Source organism: Molothrus aeneus, chromosome 3 (genome assembly GCF_037042795.1).
Source record: "Molothrus aeneus isolate 106 chromosome 3, BPBGC_Maene_1.0, whole genome shotgun sequence".
Taxonomy (NCBI): domain Eukaryota; kingdom Metazoa; phylum Chordata; class Aves; order Passeriformes; family Icteridae; genus Molothrus; species Molothrus aeneus.
The window spans coordinates 57,091,458-57,113,641 of NC_089648.1; the positions used below are offsets into that span (position 1 = coordinate 57,091,458).

General features: G+C 37.1%; 1 protein-coding gene across 1 annotated transcript in view; it reads right to left on the reverse strand.

Annotated features, from left to right (window-relative positions):
- Positions 1-1,101: 1,101 nt before the first annotated feature.
- Positions 1,102-22,184, reverse strand: part of EYA4 (EYA transcriptional coactivator and phosphatase 4) — a 137,974-nt gene continuing 116,891 nt past the window's right edge. The window contains exons 13-19 of the mRNA XM_066546996.1: positions 14,650-14,739; positions 8,521-8,579; positions 8,257-8,417; positions 6,060-6,174; positions 4,179-4,300; positions 2,925-3,025; positions 1,102-1,182 (exon numbers count right to left, since the gene is read on the reverse strand). Coding sequence (XP_066403093.1) covers positions 1,102-1,182; positions 2,925-3,025; positions 4,179-4,300; positions 6,060-6,174; positions 8,257-8,417; positions 8,521-8,579; positions 14,650-14,739 — 729 coding nt within the window. The remainder of the gene's footprint in view (positions 1,183-2,924; positions 3,026-4,178; positions 4,301-6,059; positions 6,175-8,256; positions 8,418-8,520; positions 8,580-14,649; positions 14,740-22,184) is intronic.

Genomic DNA, 22,184 nt, shown 5'->3' on the forward strand with positions numbered 1-22,184 from the left:
CAGATGCACTCATTGTATGGCTATCAGTGGACTCGGTAATTAATGAATATGGCTCTTAGTTCTCTTGCTGGAGAATAAAGAAATGATGCTGAAGGTGTTAAGCACTATATCTTCTTTTACCTTTCCAAGTAGCGGTCCCCAGTATCAACCTCCCAATATTTTCTTAACTTTTCTCAAAAAATCAGTGGAATTATTCAGAATCCAAATAAAAACACAAACTTTTCTTTATTATTTTTTCTTACTGCAACAAATACTTAAATTCTTTGGTGCAGCCCTGCTCTTTGATTTCTTTGAATTTCAAATTTGGTCATGTCAAAAATTATCACAAAGGTTTTTTGTTTATCTACAGAGTTTTTAACCAAAATTACATTATAACACACAAACACAGTCTTCTCTTTAAGGCACAACACATCATATGCACATTCTGTTTGCCAAACTTATAAAAGAGACAATATTATATAACCCTTTCCCTCCCCTGCCCCCACCCCAAAAAAAAAAAGAAAGAAAAATTGCATCCACTTCCAAAATCAGCTGCTAATAAAGTCACAGTAAATTATTTTCATCAATAATTTACACAAATTACACGTCTAGACAGGATTGTCATTATACAGTCTGAGTGCATTCCAATTCAGATTTTTTGGGTTAGGTAGGCTAAAGTCTGGTTCAAACCTCAGTGCTGAGAATATATCCCATTTTGAGGAATGTTGTTGAACACCACCTTGTTGGCTGGAAAATGTGTTTTGGTGCTTTGCCAGTTCGAGTCCTTTGTTCACTCCTGTCAGGGCTCACTTGGTGTGTACCAGCAACCTCCACAGTTTTAATTCATTTAAAAACGTTGCATATATAAGACCATAGAGCTTTCTTACGTAGCACTAATGTTTTAACTCCATTCAGCAATCTGAATTCTTCAATTTGGAATTTTTAATTCCAAATATTTCTTCCCTTCTTAAGACAATTCATATGTGTAAAGCCAGAGGCATTGAATCACACATAAAAATTCAGTGTACTTGAAATATGTATACATATATATATATATGTATGTGTGTATATATATATATATATATATATATATATAAAAGGATCACCAGCTTTAGAACACAGTTACAAATACTCTAGTTCCAGTGCTTGATGGAGAGCCAAGAGGTCCGAATGACTGGATATCCTCCAGAAAGGCATGTTGTGCTGTGTTTGTTAGAGGAGGGAAAAGGTCAGGAGAGATGAACACTGTGACACAGGGAGGCACACAAGGATATGACACAAAAGGACAGTTAGAGATTACCAGCACCTATCTTACACCACTGTGTTTCTGGATTGATTTTTGATGTTCAAGTACTGACAAAAGTCAGACCAAAATAGATCTGAGCTTAGTAGCTCAACTGAAGTTAAAATAATTAGATGATAGCCTTTCTTAATAGTTTCTTTGGAAAGTGCCTGTTACTTAGTAAGAGCTTCTTGCTTATTGTTAGCACGCAAGCCCGTACAAAGGAGCATTAATAGGAAATCATTTGATGCTCCACTTATTTGACTGCAAAATATTGAACAATCATTTAAAGGACTATACCACTTCCATGAAAAGATGCTTCTCACTCAACACTTCAAAATAGAGCTGAATTAGATTTTTTCTCCATCCAGGCAGAAAAAAAAAGTCTTTGGATAAGAAAATAACACATTTCTAGTTTAAGAAAAGATAATTTGTGTTTCAGAAAGCATCAATGTCTGTGAGAGATGCAGGTATACACACTATTCTCCTTCAATAATTCATCAGAACAGAAAAAAACCACATACTTCCATGTTGTGTTTAGATCTATTTGAAATGTGCTATATTCATCCATCTCTCTGAATTCTACATCTATCCATGCAAAATAGCCAATGTTAAGGAAAAAGCATGCCCAATCAGAAAGCCCACAATCCAACCACCACTGTTTAGCAAAAATTATAAAGGACCCATCACCAGTACTGTACCTATATTAAGGAACCATTTGGAATGAGCATTTTGGTTATTTCCATTTTGTTTCCACTCCAACTACAATGCTAAGATAGTGCTTAATTTTGCTGCATCTAGCACAAGATTTATATAACTGGTCCTGTACAGACATTATGAGGAAAAAATTAAATTTCTGCACACTTCCATGGGTTATACTGGGAAGCATGGCACAAATTAGTAATTTAATATTTCTGAACATTAAGAACTTCTCTGCTGAAATTAGACTTGAATTATCATAATGAAGAAACTAGGAAACAGTTCTTTTTGGAAACACAGATTTGTTGCACAATCTCTACATTGTATTCTTTTTCCTTTAGCAGATATGTCTTTCTTGAAGCAAATTATATTTTTATCATATTTGCCCCAGTAAACTATGGATCTTTATCTATCTTAGCAAAAAAAATTGGACAGTCCTTTGGAAGTTTTCCACATTCTCTGTAACACTTCTCTTGAAACATTCCCCATTTCCCAAAACACCCCCCAACCATCATATCATAACCCTTTCTATCTCTTCTGTTTATCTTTTAATTTGCTTGAAGTTTGTCAGACATTTTTTCTGCATTATTTTTCCATCTGTTTAAAAAATAATTCTTTTTTTTTTTCTTTCCAAAGTGAAGCGAAGCAAATGCTAGAATCCAAATGGTTCGTTTTACTCTAAGTGCTGATCTCATCATGCTCTTGTTGGCTTGCATCTGTGGACTGAAATTATTTGTCATTTTGTGCAACACTGACAGAAATGCAAACAGAAAGGCTTGCATTAGTAGCTATGTATCACACCAACATTTCAGAAGACAGGTTACCTTTTTTGCTGCCTGTTCTTCTTCTACACCATCCCCAATTACAACATATACTACTTTTCTGCCAAACCTTTGCATTATTCGTTCAAAGCAACTTTCTTTTCCTGGAAGATAAATGAGATAAGAGTTCAGAGTGAAGTTACCTGATTAGCTGCATGTTCCTCATCTCGGCCATCTCCAATCACAACATAAGTTATGTTAGTGCCAAATCTGGACACTATACGCTCAAAACAGCTCTCTTTGCCTGAAAAACAATGCACTGTTTATTCAAGCTATCAAGTGAGTTATGGTGAAGCCTTACAGAGGATTTTTGCAGTGGTAAGACATTGCTACTACTACTTTTAAGAAGTTCCCAGCCTTGGGTTGCCAAATCTGGTAAGAAGCAATGGATTCCCTTAATAACACCAAGATGTTTCAGGTAAAACTAGATCTCTTAGTCATTACATGAAAGCCACTAAAACAAAGGAATTAGCAGCACTGCAAAAATGAATAGGTTAGCAAATGAATAATTGAATTAAATATTTCCTTATGATTGTAATAATATTCTACAAGGAAAGTAGAAATTTAAATTCTAATGTATCTGCAACAATGAGTGATGTAGTAATGAAAAAATTAAATGATGACTGAGGTAATAGTTCTGCCTGACACTGCTAGAATATGCACTGCTTTTTCCCTTGTGAAAATCATTTATGAAACATATTGCAATGCTTTTGTCAACGAAGTGACACATTCCATGCTATAAAGGTTGTCATAACTATAGAAATGAAGCATTCGTGAACTGATGATTGGTAAAATCTGCAAAATTATCAGTCATTGCATGCTGCATCACATTTCACAGGAATGACAGCTTTTCTTGGTTTACAGTTTTGCATGCCATTTCCAGAAGCCATAGATTTCCAAACCGTAATGCACAAAAGGCACATGGTTGTGAACAGAATGGGGAAGTGCCCTTTTGTTATCCAGCAGCACAGGTTCTGTCAGGAACAGCTACCATTCCCATCACTGACAGACTATGCCTCAGGAAAAGGTTTGTGAAGCTGTGGCCTGGCTTGCCTAGAGCTGAAGGTCAGAGCAGAGGCTAATTTAACAGAATTTCTGCTCAGATTTGAATTCACAAAAAACTTTTCTTCATTCTTTTCTGCAAGTTCTTTGTTTTCTGCACTATACTGGGGAGTTTCTGAGGCTTTTAATCAGCATCTCTACTCCGTTAGGCATCATTGAAAATAAGGTGAATTTGGAATTCTTTGACATAAACACATCTGAACACATGCAATGCCTAAATCTTTTAACTAAAACTGCTAAGTGTCAGGGAAGTGTTTTGGAATACATCCATTACTGGAAAAAAAAAAAAAAGTAATGCATTGTAGTCAGAATGGATGAAAGAATAATTTTCTTACCTATTTTGGTTGCACTGTATATATTTTCAATAGGAAAAGCTCCACCTAAGCTGTATAGTAGAACTTTTGCAAGTGCTGGGATAAGCTGGGTTGTTGTTACCAACACGTTTACACAATTACTCCTAAAATAAGAGAAACAGTTTAAGTTTAAATAGTTTTAAAACAGTACCCAAATGTTGATGAGGTGAACCAGCTGTGGAGATCATATTAAGGATCCCTCAACATTTACTTCCATTCACCCACTACAGCTGCTCAGCACCATCTCTTACAGAAAATGTACATAAAACCCCTGGTGAAAGCCTTTAAAAATATGTAGGCTTGATTTGTAGGAAATATTCCATACTGGTTTATAAAAACCAGGTCTTTGAAGATGAGTCTAGTAAAATACAGATATTTAATATAGATAAATACAGATATTTAAGACCATCAACAACCTCCAAAACAAGTTATTTGAATGCTGTGAAAGCATAATTTTCATACTGGCAATTAATTGTCAGTAGCTACCAGCAAAATAAAAGAGTTTAGATAATACAGAAACATGATTTGTTACTCTTTTATCTATCTTTTATCTACACTTTGTTCCACAATGGCATTGCTTTCTTCAAGTTTCAAGAGTAAGAATATCTCTGAAGAGAGGGAGAGATAAGAATGATCATGTTAATAAGCTAGCACTGAGTGGTGAGGATGAAAACTTGAATGGAGAAGTTGTGCAGGCCAGAGAACTCAGAGCTGAGCTACTTCAGGCACTCACAGGCTGGAACATGAGCATGACCATGATGTGGACATGGAGCTGAAAGTAAATGCTCGTGAGTTTTCCTCCTGGCATTTCCACAAATTCCAAGCAAGACCCTAGGCTGCTATTTTCACCTTTATGTATCTCAATTTCCTGTTATAACATATCAGTAATGTTTAGCTGACTCACAGGTAGCTTCTGAAGGTTTACAGTTGTACAGTTACTTGAAGACATGACAAAAGACTACTATTTAACAATCTTGAGTGAAGGATAACAGTCTTCCAGACTTGTCCACCAATGCTCAACTGCAAAATTCTCTCTGAAGAGTAACAATTCAGAAAGAAATGCAGAGCTAAACACAACAGCTTACACAATTTTTTTACTTTTTTCCTCCTGAAGTGCTTCACACATTGTTAAATAAACAATTAAGAGATAAGCATATTGTAAAAGTTGTTATGTTGAAATTGTTTTTGTGTCTTTCCAAGTTTGTTCTTTCCACTTGACACTGAGTCTTTTTCCAGACATGATCAGAAAGCAAGATGACTTAATGTTGCTCTTTTTTGTGGTTTAAAACTATTTTTTTTAGGATTTCTGGTAAGATACATATTGCACGGCTTACTAAGCAGCAGCAGGGTTCACAGTTTTATTGTTTCAGAGGAACAATACGTTTTATGTCTCAATATTGGGAACTCAGACTTTTAGTTAAAAGAGATTTTTACTCTTGTGAAAACTTAAGATTTATACTAAGATAAACTGGTTTGCTTGGAAGGACAGAAGAAAAATGCTCTTATGTTCTGGTATCTGTGGAGTATTTAGGTAGCACTGCAAATAGGCACAAACACTGAAGGACAGAACAGAGAGCTGTGGAGTTCAGAAAATGCTGTCCACAAGGTAATAAATTAAAAGCTGCCTCAGAATTCTACAATACACTTTAAATGTACACACATTTGAGAAGACATTTCATACTATCTTTAGTAAATGCTGGAATCAGGATAAATTAAACCACTTTCCACTTTTCCTGTGTCCTACTCAAAAGTCATAGTAGACCTGTTCTGTTCTTTAAAGGCACTAATTTATTTTAATCTAAAATGTAAAATATATCCATTACATGTCTAGAAACTTATTTTACAGCAGACCCAGATACATACCTTGTGCTGATAATTGATAATGATTTAAGTGCATTTGTTAGCCAGGAGTCTGTCAGAGCTTCAATCTCTGCTCTTAATTGCAACCATGCATCTCTTTTAGCTGGACCCAGGAGTCCTTTAATGTAAGAAAAGTGAGAAAAATAGAATTAAATTCTGTATCAGATGGTGTTTATGGTCATTGTTTCTATTTTAAATTCCACTATAACTTCAAAAAAATATCAAAGAGAAAATCTATTGTCTTCAATGATCAGGAAATCATAGATTTTATTTGTACTTCACTATATCAAGGAATGGAAAATAGTATTTCAGATAATAATAGTAATTAGTTGCATTTCTTTATGTATCAGGCTGCATTTCAAAGTATTCCTTTCAGAAACATATTTTTAAACCAGCTCCTCCCACATACCTTATTCTGAAATTATCACAGGCAGTGACAAGGAGATCCATGTCATTGGGATCAGAGGTGAAGATGGTCACAAAAGAAGATACTTTAGAAAAAACTGTTTAAAACTGACCTACTTATGACTCTGCAGATAGTACACATACAGAAATACATTTGTTTGCTGATGACTTGCTCTTCATGCCCTGTTGTAATTGGTTCCTTTTACAGCATTTAGAGCCTGAAATGGCTGCACACCTTATGTTCTCATATCTCAGTTGGTCCTTAAAAGTTAGTCCTCAAAAATCTCTTTTTGGGTATAAATTGTCAGACATTTAAAAATACCCAGCCTATTGAATGTTGAGACATGAATTTGCTGGAACCAACATATTTTAAATGTAGATTAGGAAGAGCAGGGAAATAGGTTTCCTGACCTTTAGTTTCCCTCTTCTCTTTCGCACCCTGCATGTGATGATGACTGTCTTCAAAAATCAGAAGTGAAATAATCTAAAAATATATGGATTAATCTTGCCTTCTGATAATTTCTAGCAGCTCTTTTGAAATAAACAAATACAGATAAGCTACAAAAATCATTAAAAAGGCTAAGATGTGGAGGACAACTGAAGAAACCTGCCCATTACGGATGGCTTATATTTCAGATGCAGGATATGTGGGAGACAATAAAACCTTTTTTAATCCAGTGCACCACATATCTGCACTCTATTTGCAATGTTTTGTTCCTCTCAGTGTGTCTCCCTGTGCTATGCTCTTGGACTTGTTCTCTTATCACTGTTAAAGGTTTTATGAAATGCAGCAGCTTCAGAATCTTAGATGCATCAGGAGATACAAGAAAACCCAGTAAACTTTTGGTTAACACTGTTTCAAGAATTATTAGTATATAACAACCTTATTCACAACACCAATGAAAGACAAAGTAGAGCAAGTGAAAGTCAGCCCTCTACTACCACACTTTGGTCCTATTGCTTCACCCTGTGCTAAGGAAAGACTGAACTTCTGAGAGTGAAAATACGTGACTGTAGCAATTATTGAAGACTTTCAAGTATTCTCTGTTCCCACAGTCTATTGTTGAGGGAGTCAGTTGGCACATTTCCCTCCTCAGAAGAAGGCTGTCTGTCTCTGCAAGGCACACAGGACTATCCAGGACAGATTCTTTTGGCTCTGCTGCCTCATTGCCTACAATTTACTGGTGCAGACATATGTGAGTCCATGAATTAAAACAGTAACAGCAAAGTTCTTGTTCCAGATGAGATTTGGACTTATTGGAGACAAAATTGTGTAAGCTACATAGTCAACAAAAGGAGCTACTGGCATGGCAGTGATAGAATTTTCTTGCATCCACTGGTGAAAACAGACTAGTAGGTACCCAGCAGAAAGTTTAGGCGACAGTGTTGTTATGTTTCATGATCCAACCAGATCATGAAAATGTAGGATGGAAATGGCCATCCACAACCAATTTGTGCTGTGAAACTATACAATATCTTTCTTGGAACAACAGCAAATCTGAGGTAGTCTAAGTGGTTCAACAAATCAGTAAGGTAAGACTAGCTGGCTCTGAGGGAGGAAAATGAGCTCTGTGGAAGCTAAATGGGAGCATGCTTTGTTTCCCCAACTGCATTTCCCCTGCAGAACAGCATGTGGCTTTGCCTTTACAGTCAGTAGCTTTCAACAGCCATTGGTTCAGTTATATCACTCTCCATTCCCTCTGTGGCTTGCCAGGCTCCTTCCCTGGGTGGCAGCTCATCACCATGCAGCTTACACTGATCAGCATTCAAAGTTGGTTTTGATAATTGAACTCACCTCCTATGTTGTTCTTGTAAGTATTATACAACTCTTTTACTCTTCTGTAACGGAAAGCCAGCTTCCTCATCCAGTCAACCCCTCCTCTTACACCTGTTGGCAGACAAAGGTTTGCACTACTTGCAGCTGCATGGAAGCCATCAGTTGCAAAACTGTAGGTACTGCAAACACCCAAAATACAGTAAAAATAAATACAATGTATTCCTGTAAATGCTCAAATTATTTCATCTTAAAAAAAAAAGAAAAAAAATTTCTGTATCTTACCTTAGGTCTTGTCCATTATCATCTGAAGAAACATCATCTATATGAACTTGATCACATTCCTGTTAGAAAGAAAGCAAACCCAAATGACAAATTTATCTTATGAGAGAGTGCAATCATCATTCCTGGAAGTGTCTAAAAGTTGTGTGGATGTGGCACCTGGGGACACGCTTTAGTGGCGAGCACGGTGGGCTGGGCTAATGGTTGGACGAGGGGATATTAGAGGTATTTTCCAACCCAAACGACTCTGTGCTCACCACAGGCTCAGTATGGATGAAGAAACAAGCAGTGCAGGCCACCGGCTGCACCAGAAGGTGGCAGCCTGTGCACACCCACAGTTTCCTACTGCCATGAGCACCTTTGAAAGAGTAAACTTCTTCAACTTCTACAGTGTGAATTACCAGTTAAAACAGACCTTTTAAAAAAACAATATACAATTTTGGGGTGATTTTTAGGAGTAAAATTATCTTAATTGTAAAGCCACCAAAATTGTAAGTCTTATTTACAGCCTTCCTAGTATACCAATACTTGAAAAATCACATAAACCTTATTTTCTCACTCCCTATAAGTAATTGATGGTGAACCTCAACAGGCACAAAATTTATGTTAAGTAGTTTGAACACTTATCAGGTTCTTATTTAAATTTATGTGAGTGCCTTTGGCTGGAAAATCACATATAATCAGCAATCCTACAGAACTTGATTATTTCCTGGCTTTGGAAGGGATGGAAAGAACTCAAGCTAACTGAGGTACATTGGAAATATGAATTCCTCTCCAAGATGGTTTTACAATTGGACAGCTATCAAATATCCTTATCTGCACAGTGGTTAGAGCACAAAGATAAGAAATTGTGGTGAAAACAAAAGTAAATATATAAGCCAAGCTATCATGCGTTATATAATTGTTTTCAATAGTTGCTGGAACTAACATCTTAACCCAAAGACACACCTGAAATTCAGTGTCCGTTTAAGTCAGCACTTAATTCAGGCTCTCTGTGACATGCATGGGTATGTCCTTCTAGGTTTCCAGTCTTTCTCTCATAACAGTGGTAAATTGTACAGATAAAGGATAAATCTGAACAGAGGAGTGATTTCCAAATATGTGAGCCACAAGTTCCTAGAGTGTGAATTTAGGGAATTATCATTTCATCTTTCTACTTTGTTTGCTTTGCAATGAGCAAAAACTTAAGAGACTTCTACTCGAATGAACTAAGCTGTTAAAAAAAGAGGCAATTATGTATAAAACAAATACAAATAATTTAATTTTCAAATACATAATTTCATTGCATCATACAAGCAATTATAATCTAAAATATTGGGCCAAAGCTAAAAGAAAGAGTTACCAAGCTCTGCTTATGTGGCTTATTCCATTAAGATAGCATAATAGAGCTGTGTTCAAGGAACAGGAATGAAGCATTCTTCCCCTCACCGGAGAAAGAAAATTTTTTAGATCAGTCTGAGGAGATTATCTTGAGCTGTAGAATATTTTAAAGATATTTTTGGATGTAAATAGCAGATGAAGAAAGTAAAGTGAATATGGCAGCTGAAATAAAAGATTAATTTCTTTATCTTTATTCATCATTTACACTCCAGAAAAAAAATGGAACTATGCTTCACCCAGTGTAGGATAGGAACTCAAAAATCAGAAAAAAAGCCTGCTGGGAAAAATTCTGACTCTGTATTTTGCAACATCTGGGCAATATCTGGCTTCCTAATCACATTCACAGATTTCCTTGGAATTCATAAAAGTATTAAGTTTAAAAGTTTAAAAATCTTGTGGATATTAAGGTATACTAATTAAATGGAAAGCACACAAAAGCCTTGATGGATAAGGAGTGTCTGCTGATGTTTGGGTTTTGTTAAGTCTTTCAGCTACATTGTTCCAGCCTTGAAAATTCTAGGTAACTGTTCTGCTGATAATTTCATTATTAAGTTAAATGACTGGGCGGCAAAGGCTCAGCTGTTTAATTTTTTTGTCTCACAGTTGGCTCATTGTGATTCTGTGACTGACTCCAGAAACAGGATGAGGGGGCCATGCAGTTTTCTGATTACTCATCCCCTTGTCCCTGCAAGAAGGTTGTTAATATAGGAGTTAACATATAAGTTATATAGGAGATCAAACCCAACAGCACTCTCCAACTTCCTCTTTTTCCCCCTTCCTCTTCTCCTCTGGATCTATGGGTCATCTCCTCTGTACATGCTGACAATACACATTTTCTGACCAGCAAACAAGCTCATGTGACCATCACTCTTTTTTTTTTTTTTTTGTTTTCTTGTTTACTTATCTACTTCAACTAAAACATTTACCTTTTACAAGTTCACTTACATTGTATGGAAAAATCTTGCTATTAAAACAAAAAAAAAAGCAGATTGTTTGAGCAGATTTGAGACAGTTCTCTACTTTTCTCAAAAGAAACAGGAAACTGGTGGCACAACACTATGTCTGAGTTTGCCTTTAAATGACACCAAAGAGTTATGGGAAAGAAAGCAAGCTCTTTGTTAACTTAAATATTAAGGTAAAATACTTTTCACATCAGCTACAGTACTGGTTAAGCTCAAGTCACAGTGGCCGTTAGTGCAATGACAACATTAAGAAACAGAAAAATACATTTCCTATTAGAGCAAATACAGGAAAGGAATCTAAGTATAGTATCTAGCTTTTGTTTGAAGCAATACTAATTAAAATTATATCTGAATGCAGTCAATTCTTTGCAGCAATTTTTAGAACCTGAAAATTTGAGAGTAAAGAATCAATACATCATCCATAAAACTTGTCATCTTGGACCAGACAATAATTTCATTATCCAGTAAAAACACTGACTTACCAGGCTGAACACAAAACTGCACTATGCTTTCTTAAGCTATACCAAAAAGCCCTTTTAATATATATGCTTCAGTCTCTCCTAAAACTAGTCTTACCTGCCTCCCAAATTCTGAGACTTACCTAAATCTTATTTTTAATTTCTCATTTCTATTTCTAGTGAGAGAAAAAAAAAGGACAAAATCTCTAAAATATGATAGGATAATGATAAAAATTGAAATATAATTCAGTGTGTTTGAAATGAATACTTTTTCTTTTCATTGACCTGAGAGTGGAGTGGAATAATGGAGTTGGAAGATTCATGTCTGAATTACTACTTGCAATTTGCAGAAATTGTTTTTTTAGTGTGTGTAATAGGCCTTATCAACATTTCTAAATGCTGTCTTAGAATTAATTCTGAGATATGAAGAAAAACTCAGTTTTATTCCTTACCTGGTTGAAAAGAGAATGCCTTAGTTTGGCCATTACTATAAATCTGAGTTCCATCCCTAAGCCTTGTTTAGGCACGTGAACTTTCTGGAACTCCAGACTCCAATTTTCATGGCAAAACACCAACTGCCCTCCCGAGTGATACTTCTCAAGCTAACTAAAATTTATACCCAGAGAATGCAGTGGCTGGAGAACAGCCTAGCCTGAAATAAAAGTGCAGCTTGGCTGATTAGAACATGGGTTACTGGGTCAGCAGGGAGTGTCTCAGCAGATCGGAATTTCTGCACCAGCAGTCGCTGCAGTGACACGGATTTGCATAGAGGAAGGAAAACTTTATTTTTGTATGTGGTAACTTCAATAACTTGGTTATTATTCCTAGAACCTTCTATGCAGTGTTTGTAACCAAGAAAGACAGGAAAAAAAGAAAGTTTAGAGATGTAGGGACTGGAGTAAATATTACAGGTACACAGGTTCAGTAGTACTTCACAGTTGTTATGTCCAGAGCCACGAGGTTTACTGTAGGCTGAAGATGAAAGCAAGACAGAAGGCGTGGGACCTGAGGGCTCACCACTGAAAAAGTGACATGATGAACAGATAAGCAATCTGTCTGCCTAGCAAATAAAGGCCTGTCTCATTTCCCCCAGTGAGAACTGAAGGTCTCGTGTCTTGACGGCCACAATCATCAGCAGCTCAGCACTCATTTCTGCTCCCCTGGGGGAGGACAGAGAGAGGAAGACAGAGAAAGAGAGTTGGGAAGAGGAGGGGAGATGAGGAAGAGAACCCAAGTCAGACTCTGGGAATTCTCAGAATTCTCATCATGCAGATGCACTTAAATATTCAGTAATGGCCATGTGCTCCGCAAACAGATTTAAACAGACAGGTTTATCCATCAGCATATTAAAGGCTGCCTCTACATGCTTGAGCTCTTTACCATTTTTGCTAAGAAGATAGAAAATTCCTGGTCTTCTCACACACAGAGAAATGTATGCATACAACTCATTTCAGCACATGAACTTTGGAATTTTGGTAATTTTGTAAGAGAGTTGGTTTTGAGGCCAAGATGAATTCTGGGCCATAAAGTACAAAATTTCTTGTAGAAATTGAGATTATTAAATATATATCTATAAATTGCTTTTAATCAAATCAAACGGATTGATTTACAAGACTCTCTGAGACAGTTACCAAGTACTATTTATTTATTTATCTAAAGCTGGGAACTGTTCAAGCTCTGGAATGAGCTGGGATATGAGTTTTTGGACAGGGGTATTAAAACCATCCTATGAAGATTAGCCAAAATATAATGATCCACCTATGACAGCTGAACTTGTGATCTACAGACAAAATAAATAATGAGAGAAAGGAATGAAGGTTCAGAGGCCGTAAGTAGAATAAAGAGGTATGGAAAGAGGGCAAAGCTCCATTTTGCTGAACTCTTCCACTTGAACTCAGCACAACATTGAAGAACAGATTCTACAGAATGGCTTAAATTTCGTTCATGCCACATAAACTCTGAACATGCAGGGGCAAAGGTCTGCTAAAAAGAAACTTAAGAGATGCTTTGAAAAATTTATTTGGAACCTCTCCCTGGTACAGGGCACCAGAAGGAGATATTCACTGAATGTACTTACATTGTCAAGAGATGCCTCTCTAGAACTGCAATAAAGCACACACTGAGAAAGGCATGTCCAGGGCTTTACTTTCTTTGGTTTCTGCTGCTGCAAGGAGGAAGTGCAGTTCAGGTGTGGGGTGAAGTAGATTCCAATTTCTTGACTTAAAAAGAGCTAAGAATAAATGAGATCTGCAAGGGATGATGAAGACAACCACAAACTGGTACCTTCTGTTTTTCTTACTACCTTCTTGATGAAGGAACAGAAGACAAAGTCAACATCCCAGTGGATGGAAAAATTTCACTTATCTTTATTTTGCCTATTCAGTCACCAGAGACCTTTCTCTACGTTTCAAAACAAAACCTCAAAGTCTTCCAGCTCCCATTCATGGCAAGTGTCTGTCCATGGAGTGAAGTCTGGGATCTACTCTTAGTAAGAAAACGACCTGTTTAGACCAGCAGAAGGTCTGAAAAACCCCTGGGTTAATTTGAAAACTGTTTTTCACCCTGTGTCTTGACACACGTGGTTGTAGGCTGTCATTGTCCATGTTAACAGACCCAGACACTAAGAGTAAAATGAAAAGCCTGTGAAGCTCAGCTACAAGCCTGCTTCCCAGACCACTTTCTCTGTGAGAGTCCATCCATGTCCTTTGACAGGTGAGCTGCCCACAGGGGGCACTTCCTAGGAAGAGGTCTCTCCTTTTTCTGACCAATTGCCAAATTATATTCCCTGGCTATATTGTGACAATACATTGATTGCCTGGTTACCTTGGGAAGAGAAATCACTGATCAGAACATCTATCACAGTCCCAGCTCTCTGATGCTGCATTCTTTGAGGTAAATGAAGAATATTCTAATTTTTAACAACAAGTACAGGGGCTTGTAGCCAAAAGGCTGCTCAAGATAAGAACAGTCTCTTCTAGTCAGATGAGGGCACCCACTGAAAGCAAATGAATATGGAGAACTTCAAGAGAAGAACGTGAGGCATGTATGTTACCATCCTGGAAATGACAGCAGACAGCTTTACACAAATGGAAACCAAAAAAGATGTACAAAGAAAGGAATGGGTAGTTTGCAGATTCTTTCTCTCACTGAGTTTCACAGAAGGACTCTGGTGCCATTGGAAGTCAGTGCCACTGGATAACCTCTCTCTGATTAGAGTATGACAAACCCAAAAACTACAAAGGCAGAAATGTCACACACAATAAACACTAATGCACAACAGAGCCACTAAGTTAAAAATCAGGAATTGGTGCTAGCATTCCTTTGATTCTTACCTCTAAATCATTAAAAAATAAATGTGTGTCAGCAAGATTAAAAATCATTTCTTCCATTCGTAGTCCAAGGGTCACTGCCATGGGTGGATCCTTAAAAAACAAAAAACAAGATTAGCTATTACATACCTCTAAGTTATACAAGAATTACTTAAAAAATTTATGTATATAAAGGGTTTTGAAAAATTAACACTGCAAGAAATTTCCCTGAAATCCTTTCAGTATTAAGCTATTTTAATATCATGCTGTAATAAGACACTGCTGAACCCCTGTTTGTGAGAAAACTCAGAGAGCTGTGGATGTTAAAAAATCAAATTTTTTAAAGCTGAGCAATTTGCAAACTGGCTGAACTGACAGGAAAAAATCTGGTGGCCATAAACATAAACATAAACAAGTATAAAGAAGACTGGAAATAGGGACAGCACTTTTCATAAAAGATGTATGCAGGAACATATTCCTGTGAAAAGCATATGTAAGTTTGTTGTTTGCTACAGATCCCTTCATTGCTGATGAAACACAGGAATCCTGTCCCTGGATAAGATTCATTCAAAATGTGGCATTTGTTTGTAGGTCGTCTTTCACACTCTCAAATTGCTCTGCCTCAGCAAGACACCACAAATCTCCTGATCTGCAATAACACTGTCTGAGAGCATTAAGCATACAGCTAAGGCAAGGTAATGAATTCAAATTGTCTGGGTTTGCTAGGAGAGAGGTAAAGCAGATTTGTGTTACCTTACAGTTGGTTTAGAGTAACAGTCCCTGGTGCTTTGCTGACACCTAGTAATTAGTTTGGTTGTCGCCTCAATCATCTGCCTGAGCTTGTGGGGTTCCATTAACTTTTTTATGCTTAACACAACTGCAGTGGACTTTTAAAACACATGCGGTCCTCTTCTCATCAAAATATGAAAAAAATATTTCATCATTTAACCTCTGACTGACATGAGCAAATTTTCAGAAATCCCTTCTTAAATACCTTGAGATTTAAAGTCTAAATATTTACCAGCATGTAGCAACAAAATCTCACAAAACCTCAAATATCGTTTGTTAGCATTAGGATTAAAGGCTTCCCAACCAGGATCAGACACTCACTACTCCAGGGCTTTGCAATGACAAAATAAAAGATGACTTCTGCATTCAAGCACTTAATAACTAATGGTAAAATCTGAAACACTGACATACTTTGACTCTTGCTCATGAAAAATTCATACTTGAAGGGGAGAATAGTGTTCAAGAAGTTGTAATGATCCAAAGTTAAACCCAATTCTCTGGCAGTGAAAGGAAATATTTTTATGTAGACCCTTGAACTGATCTAGACTACCTTTCAGAAGCAAAAAACAAATGCGATTTGGAACAGAATTTTATCCATTCTGCCTTCTGTAGTAATGTTAACTGGACTTGAAAGTCACATGGCTGAAGGCAGCACCAAGTGCAAAGGTCAGATTTCCAAGAGGATGATTAAGGAACACCATTAACAGATTAGCAAAACTCATGTTAGGCACTGAGAACACAAATCAGCAAAATACCCAGGACTCACGAGATTCCTCATCAAGCCATAATGCTTTTATCAAAATGTCATCATATATAAGCACGTGTTTGTCTCTTTCATTTGCATTTTCTGTGCATTGTAAACTGTAAATCTTTTTTCTCTAGATACAATATAGCAGAGAGTATTTGCAATACACTTTTTTACCTCAATCCCATGAACACTAAAGCATGTGCATAATTTTATGCACAGGTGGTAACTCATTATTATTTATAAAAATTATTCACTGGAGTGCTTCCAAAGCTGGAATCTCAGACATTTCATTCTCAGCCTCTTTTTTACCCCTTCCTGGGTAAAAGCAGACTTGAATGCAGAAATTTCCTGTAATGTTTTCTGTTATAATTTGATTTGTTTTTACAGAAACTACCAACTATGTATGACAATTTCCTGTCTTGCCTAGTATAGTTGAAAAAAGTAAATGTGACAAAGCTCTTATGATTTTCTTATTAATAGTACTTTTGTAGCCAGTTATGCCTGACTATTACTATTAAAATTATATTTCCTACATTCCTATTTTGACAAAGGCATGAGAAGGCTATTGCTAGGTATGGTATGTAGAATAAAATAAAGCAAAGCAAAGGGAATTCATTTCAGCTTAGCATAAAATCACTCTGGGATCTCCCTGTACAACTTCTGCTAGGGAGAATTGCTGGAATTGAATTCTCAAAATATGAACAATTCTTCCCTTAATAAATTGGCCAAAATTTTGCACTGCAACTGTTTAACAAGAATTAAAAATTATGTTCCATCCAGCTCTTGCCAGGTTAAGTTCTTTCCTTCACATAAAAAAATAGACAAGAAAGCAGATTTTTAAGGGTCTTGTGGCTTTATAGTGTTTGCACAATATGGAGGAACATGACAATCATCATTTTACTGTCTTTCAACCTGAAGCAGAAGTTACAGACTGATTCAAATGGCACAAAGGACTGAGTGTTGAAAAGAAAGCAAGAAACTTGCAGTTGATACAGAACTTAGCACACCAAATTGAAAAACTTAGTAAGAGGCAGACTGAATTTTTGTCAAAATTGTATTTTGCGCTACTCTGCACAAGCACACACAATAGAGGAATAAAGGATTAATAAAAAATTGGGAAGTTTTCTCCAGATAATCCACAGAACAAAGAAAAACTCTTTAGCCTGCAGAGGTATGATGTTAGCCAGATATCATTAGTGTGCAGAAGAATCAAGACCAGCGACACAACTTCTGTACACCTAAATACAAGTTACTTTATTTATGTTAAGATGAAGGCACTAAACTGGAGCCAGACTGTCTGTCTGTGGACTTCTGTACCAGACTGGTCCATCCATTGGAATGCCTCCTGGGAGACTAGATAAAAATATCTTGGGAGGACCAATAGCGAAATGTTTTGATCAAGTGGAGAGTAACTGGAATAAAGCCCCAAAAGCTCAGTGTCCATTAGTGGAAGAGATGTATTTAATACTGTCTTGGAATGTCAGGTTTCAGCACATGTTGAAAATAATTTCATTTCTTGGGAAAAAAATTGCAAACACCAAAGTGACTTTAATCAAACCTTGGAAAACAAAGAGATAGACTGCCAGATAGATTCATTGTGACAGGAATTTGCATGCATGAAGCCTTAAAAATAAGCAAGAAAACAAGCAAAATTTTAAGGAGTTATTTTCATTGGACGGCTGTCCTGCACAGACTTAAAACAAAACTGACCTCAGGAAAAAGTGGAAATGCTAATGTTAAGTACCAATATCTTAGCTTAAAGAGACTTCTCTATATTATGTAGGAATCTTAGATCTAAGTTCAGCCCTCACTCTCTCATAGGGGACATTTGTCCCAAGAGAAATTCATGTGGGTGGTGATGGAGGAAGAGAACACATCTCTTCTTGGTAACCGTAGCTGGTGGCTGATGAAGGAAAACTCACGTACTCCATAGGGAGTTTCTGTTCCATGCTCTCTAGAAGGCAGTAGGAAAATCAACTCAGATGTCTCAGACAAGGAGGGAGTGAATGGAGAGGATAACTGGAGGTGATGAGAGATACACTATTAATACAAGTGGACAAGAGAATATTTAGGAGTGAATTTGGGAATGCCATTATGGATGTTAATGGTGACAAAGCTTTTTTGTTTAATGAGCAGACAAGCAGACACTGAGCAGTAAAAAGCTTCTGAGCCCTTTCCAGAAAAGTGCACCTTCTAGAGAAGGTTAATGAGGCTTCCCTGACAGCTGTCATTTGCAATGTTACAAAAAAAATGGCCAAATATGATCATCAAGTGTGGATTTGTTTTGATTTTTGCACTTGGAAATCACATTCTCCATCTTCTAAGCTCACAAAGGAATTTTATTCTTCTTCTAAACAGTTGCACTTTGAGTCACAGCATTAATCTGGGAATCCTTGCCCTCTGGATTGACCTGGGAGAAATGAATAAAATATAAATGCTTGGAGCTAGAAAAACTCCAGCTTAATCATCCTTCAACCAGCAAGAATAACTGGAATGCAATGGAACAAAGAATACACACTGTTCACAGGGAATAAGAATGTACCTCATAAACTTTTAAGAGATGATGACATCTCCTAACAGATGTCCTGTCACATCCATAAATGCTCACTTAAGAGCTCAGCATTGTAGAAAACCTTATCTGTCAACTGGTGCTCAGCTGCAAAAACCATCATCATCCACACAAGTCATAATGTAACAGCTCCAATGCCAATGTTCACAATTTGCTACTGCAGTAAGTAATTAAAAATAGAAATGGACTGGTTTCATGAAGTACAATGCAGATGAGCAAATGAGTGGAAAAGTGAGAGGTGATCTTACTGCTGGAAGGCAGCACAGCTTTCCTGAAACCTAACACAGGTGTAGTGTAGTTTTTATTCTCTTTCTATGTTAGCCCAGTAGAATAACCAATATATCAAAAGCCAGAGAGAAACAGCCACAGGTAGACAACAGCAAGGCCTGGAATATTCTCCTGGGAAATCTCTATATTTTAAATGCAGAAGTGATACACTGGCCAAATTCTGGCCAAATCTCTTCCATTTCAGTTGGGTTTAAAGCTATACTCTACTGGCACCCAGATAAGCAGCAGCAATTTGCCCCATTTTTAAAGAGGTGCTTAAGGTCACATCCTTCAGCAAATCACTAACTCTGTTTTAGCATGGTTATTATAAAATTTTGATATCAAATAATTATCCTAGAAAATTTTGACATCATTCCATGCAAAGTGCTGTACAAGTATATACCAAGGAGAGTGTCCATTCTCAGCTTCATAAATCCTTAGGCGTAAGTCAGAAATCTGCTGTTCTCTTGGCAAAAAGGCAACCTGAAACTTGCCTACTGGACCCAGGCCTTCCAAATAATCTCTGCCAATGAAAGCCCTCCTTGCCTAAGGAGATACAGGTTTGACTTTCCTTTTTCTCTTCTGCTCCAACCACTTGTTAAACTGTAGAAATCTTTTGAAAGTGTTTATTTCCAGATACAAATGCAGCTCTCAAGTGCTCCTGCGCTCACATGTGGATCCCTATGCCAGGCCATAATATGCTGCACCTCCTCTCACTGCATCCCTGTGCAGCTTGAACTGCAGCAAAAAAGAGAGATTAAAAGACTAATTCCTGATTTTTTTTTTTCACCCTGTATTCAAAAAACCAGGAATAAGCTGGTGAAAACAAGGAATGAAAGTTTTTATGTCAATGAGTACATGAGAAAGAACAGAAGGTGAATATTCTTGCCTGTTTGTATATTCCCACTAGCTCTAAACTCAGCATCTCACTCCTTCTAAGTATGAAGTGAGAACACTTGGTATAAGAAGTTGCCTTTCCTTAAAGCAATGTTTGCTTTAACGACACACTATTCTCATGTAAAAAATTTAAAATGGGGGAAGGGGAAAATTCTGCTTGTCCTGCAAGGTTCTTTTTTTCCTTGACTATTTAATAAAAAATGGGCTCATGAAATGTATGTGGAAGAACATGGTATTCAGAGCTGAGCATCTGCGTGACATTAGATGCCTTTACTTTTTAAAATCAGACAGCAAATCATCACAGTTAAATAATTTACTATCTTCACTATTTTACACTACCCTGTTTCTTTTTTCATTGTAAGGCAACAATTTTATACCACCTTATCCAAGACAAACTGTTCTCTCAAAAATTTTGAAAGACCTATGTGATAACAAGACTTCTGCTGACAACCTCACAATTCTTGGAGCATTTACTCTCATAGCAACCCAATTCTCATAACAATCCCATCTTCAGTCTGGATTAAGACCTTGTATACAGATGGAAATAATATGCAGAAAAGATAAGGACCATATGTGCTAAAAACGTCATGTACCAGAGCTTAGTGAAGTCTATCTGTGGGATCTTTCACTTCTCCCATTTCTAACCTCTTAGGCACTTAGGCTGAGACACATCCCACCTTAAATTTAGGCAACGCTACAACGACATGCAAAAGCTAAAGCCTATCCATTATAAGCTATTCCTGTATTCCCTTTCCTACTGCTCTAGCTCCCTTGCAGTCAACAATATTTATATTTGACTTGCACTGGTAATAACTCATCACACAAGTTCTATGTAAATATGGCAATGGCAGCCACTGCAGGAAGGAAAAGGTCTACTACTTTTATTTTATAGGCTCTGGAAATGACCTACTTGAGTGGATGTCACCTATCAGTATCAGAAAAAAAAAAAAAAAAAGAAAAAGAGGATATTACTTAAGAATTCTGTAATTCTGCACCCTTTGCTTCATTGCCATCCATGGCATTTGACATTTGTTTACTGATGCTGATCTCAGCAGTATAACTACATTAATTTCACTAAGCCTTGAGACACTTTTGGTTTATATAAGACTTTATCTGCTGTCAGTACTACTATCTGTTAATATGCCATTACTAATTTATCCAGAGAAATTACATTTCTGTTGCTGTTTCCAAGACAGTTTTCAAAGTTATCCACAGATGTTTTGTGAACTACAAAATGTGCTGTGTTTTTTAAAACTATGTGTTACAGTTGATTACAGAAACATCCAAAGGGCACAATCAAAAAAGACTGAAAGGAATAACTTTATCTGAAAATAACTTCATCACTGTGACAATTCAGCAAGTCCTGTGGTAGTCTATGGGCTACTGTCAAAGCAATACAAAAGTTCATGTTCAGCTAGGTTTCTCTCTTGTTTTGATAACTATTAATTGGAAATGGTTCTGACAAAGTCACCGTTGTTACAAAAAAGAGAAGAAGAGGATTTTTTGACAGAGTACTGAAAAGTGCACAGATCTGGCACTGGGAAGCTGCAAAGCAAGGAAGGCTGATTTTTATAAGACATGAGTACCTATCCTTATCTTAGCATTCCAGAAATTCAGATTTTGCACTTGGCCTGTGGCTTTTCCTGTTAACTTTCTTTTTTAATAACCAAAAAAGGTTGATTGCATGGAAGACTGGACCCTCTCTGGTTACAATGCACAGGTTCTGGCTTTGGACATTTCTAACCCACTGGTAGGGGAGGGGGTTGTGAAAAGCCTTTCTGTAATGTACTGTTTCTCACATCCATTTCTCAAGCATCTGATTCTGGCTGGAATAAAGATGCTGAAAACATGCTAAACAAGCCCCACATCTGAGACAACATGGACATGATTTTGTTCTTAAAAAGAAATACCTTTGCATTAATTTCACTTGAACAGCACAGCACAGAGAAAACAATAAATGTACATACTGACATCCCCTTCGTCCATTTTCCTCCTTCCACATATTTGTTTTGATTTTTTGTTTTATCCAGGCCCTTAGCTCTACCTCTCCCATTAGTCTGCTCCTGTTGCTACACACCAGACCCTTCTCACCTTGTCCAAGGAGCCATTCCCTGGACTGCCAGCAGCAGCTCTGGAGCTCCTGCAGTTTGCCACTGCCTCTCTTTGCCTCCCGCACTCTTCTTCCTGCTCTCCCACTCACTGCTCTGTGATCTGAACTCCTTTTGGACTCATTGGAGGGGAGAGGATGCTTAAAACTACTTGGGAGAGGGTTTCACTCCTCAGCATTAC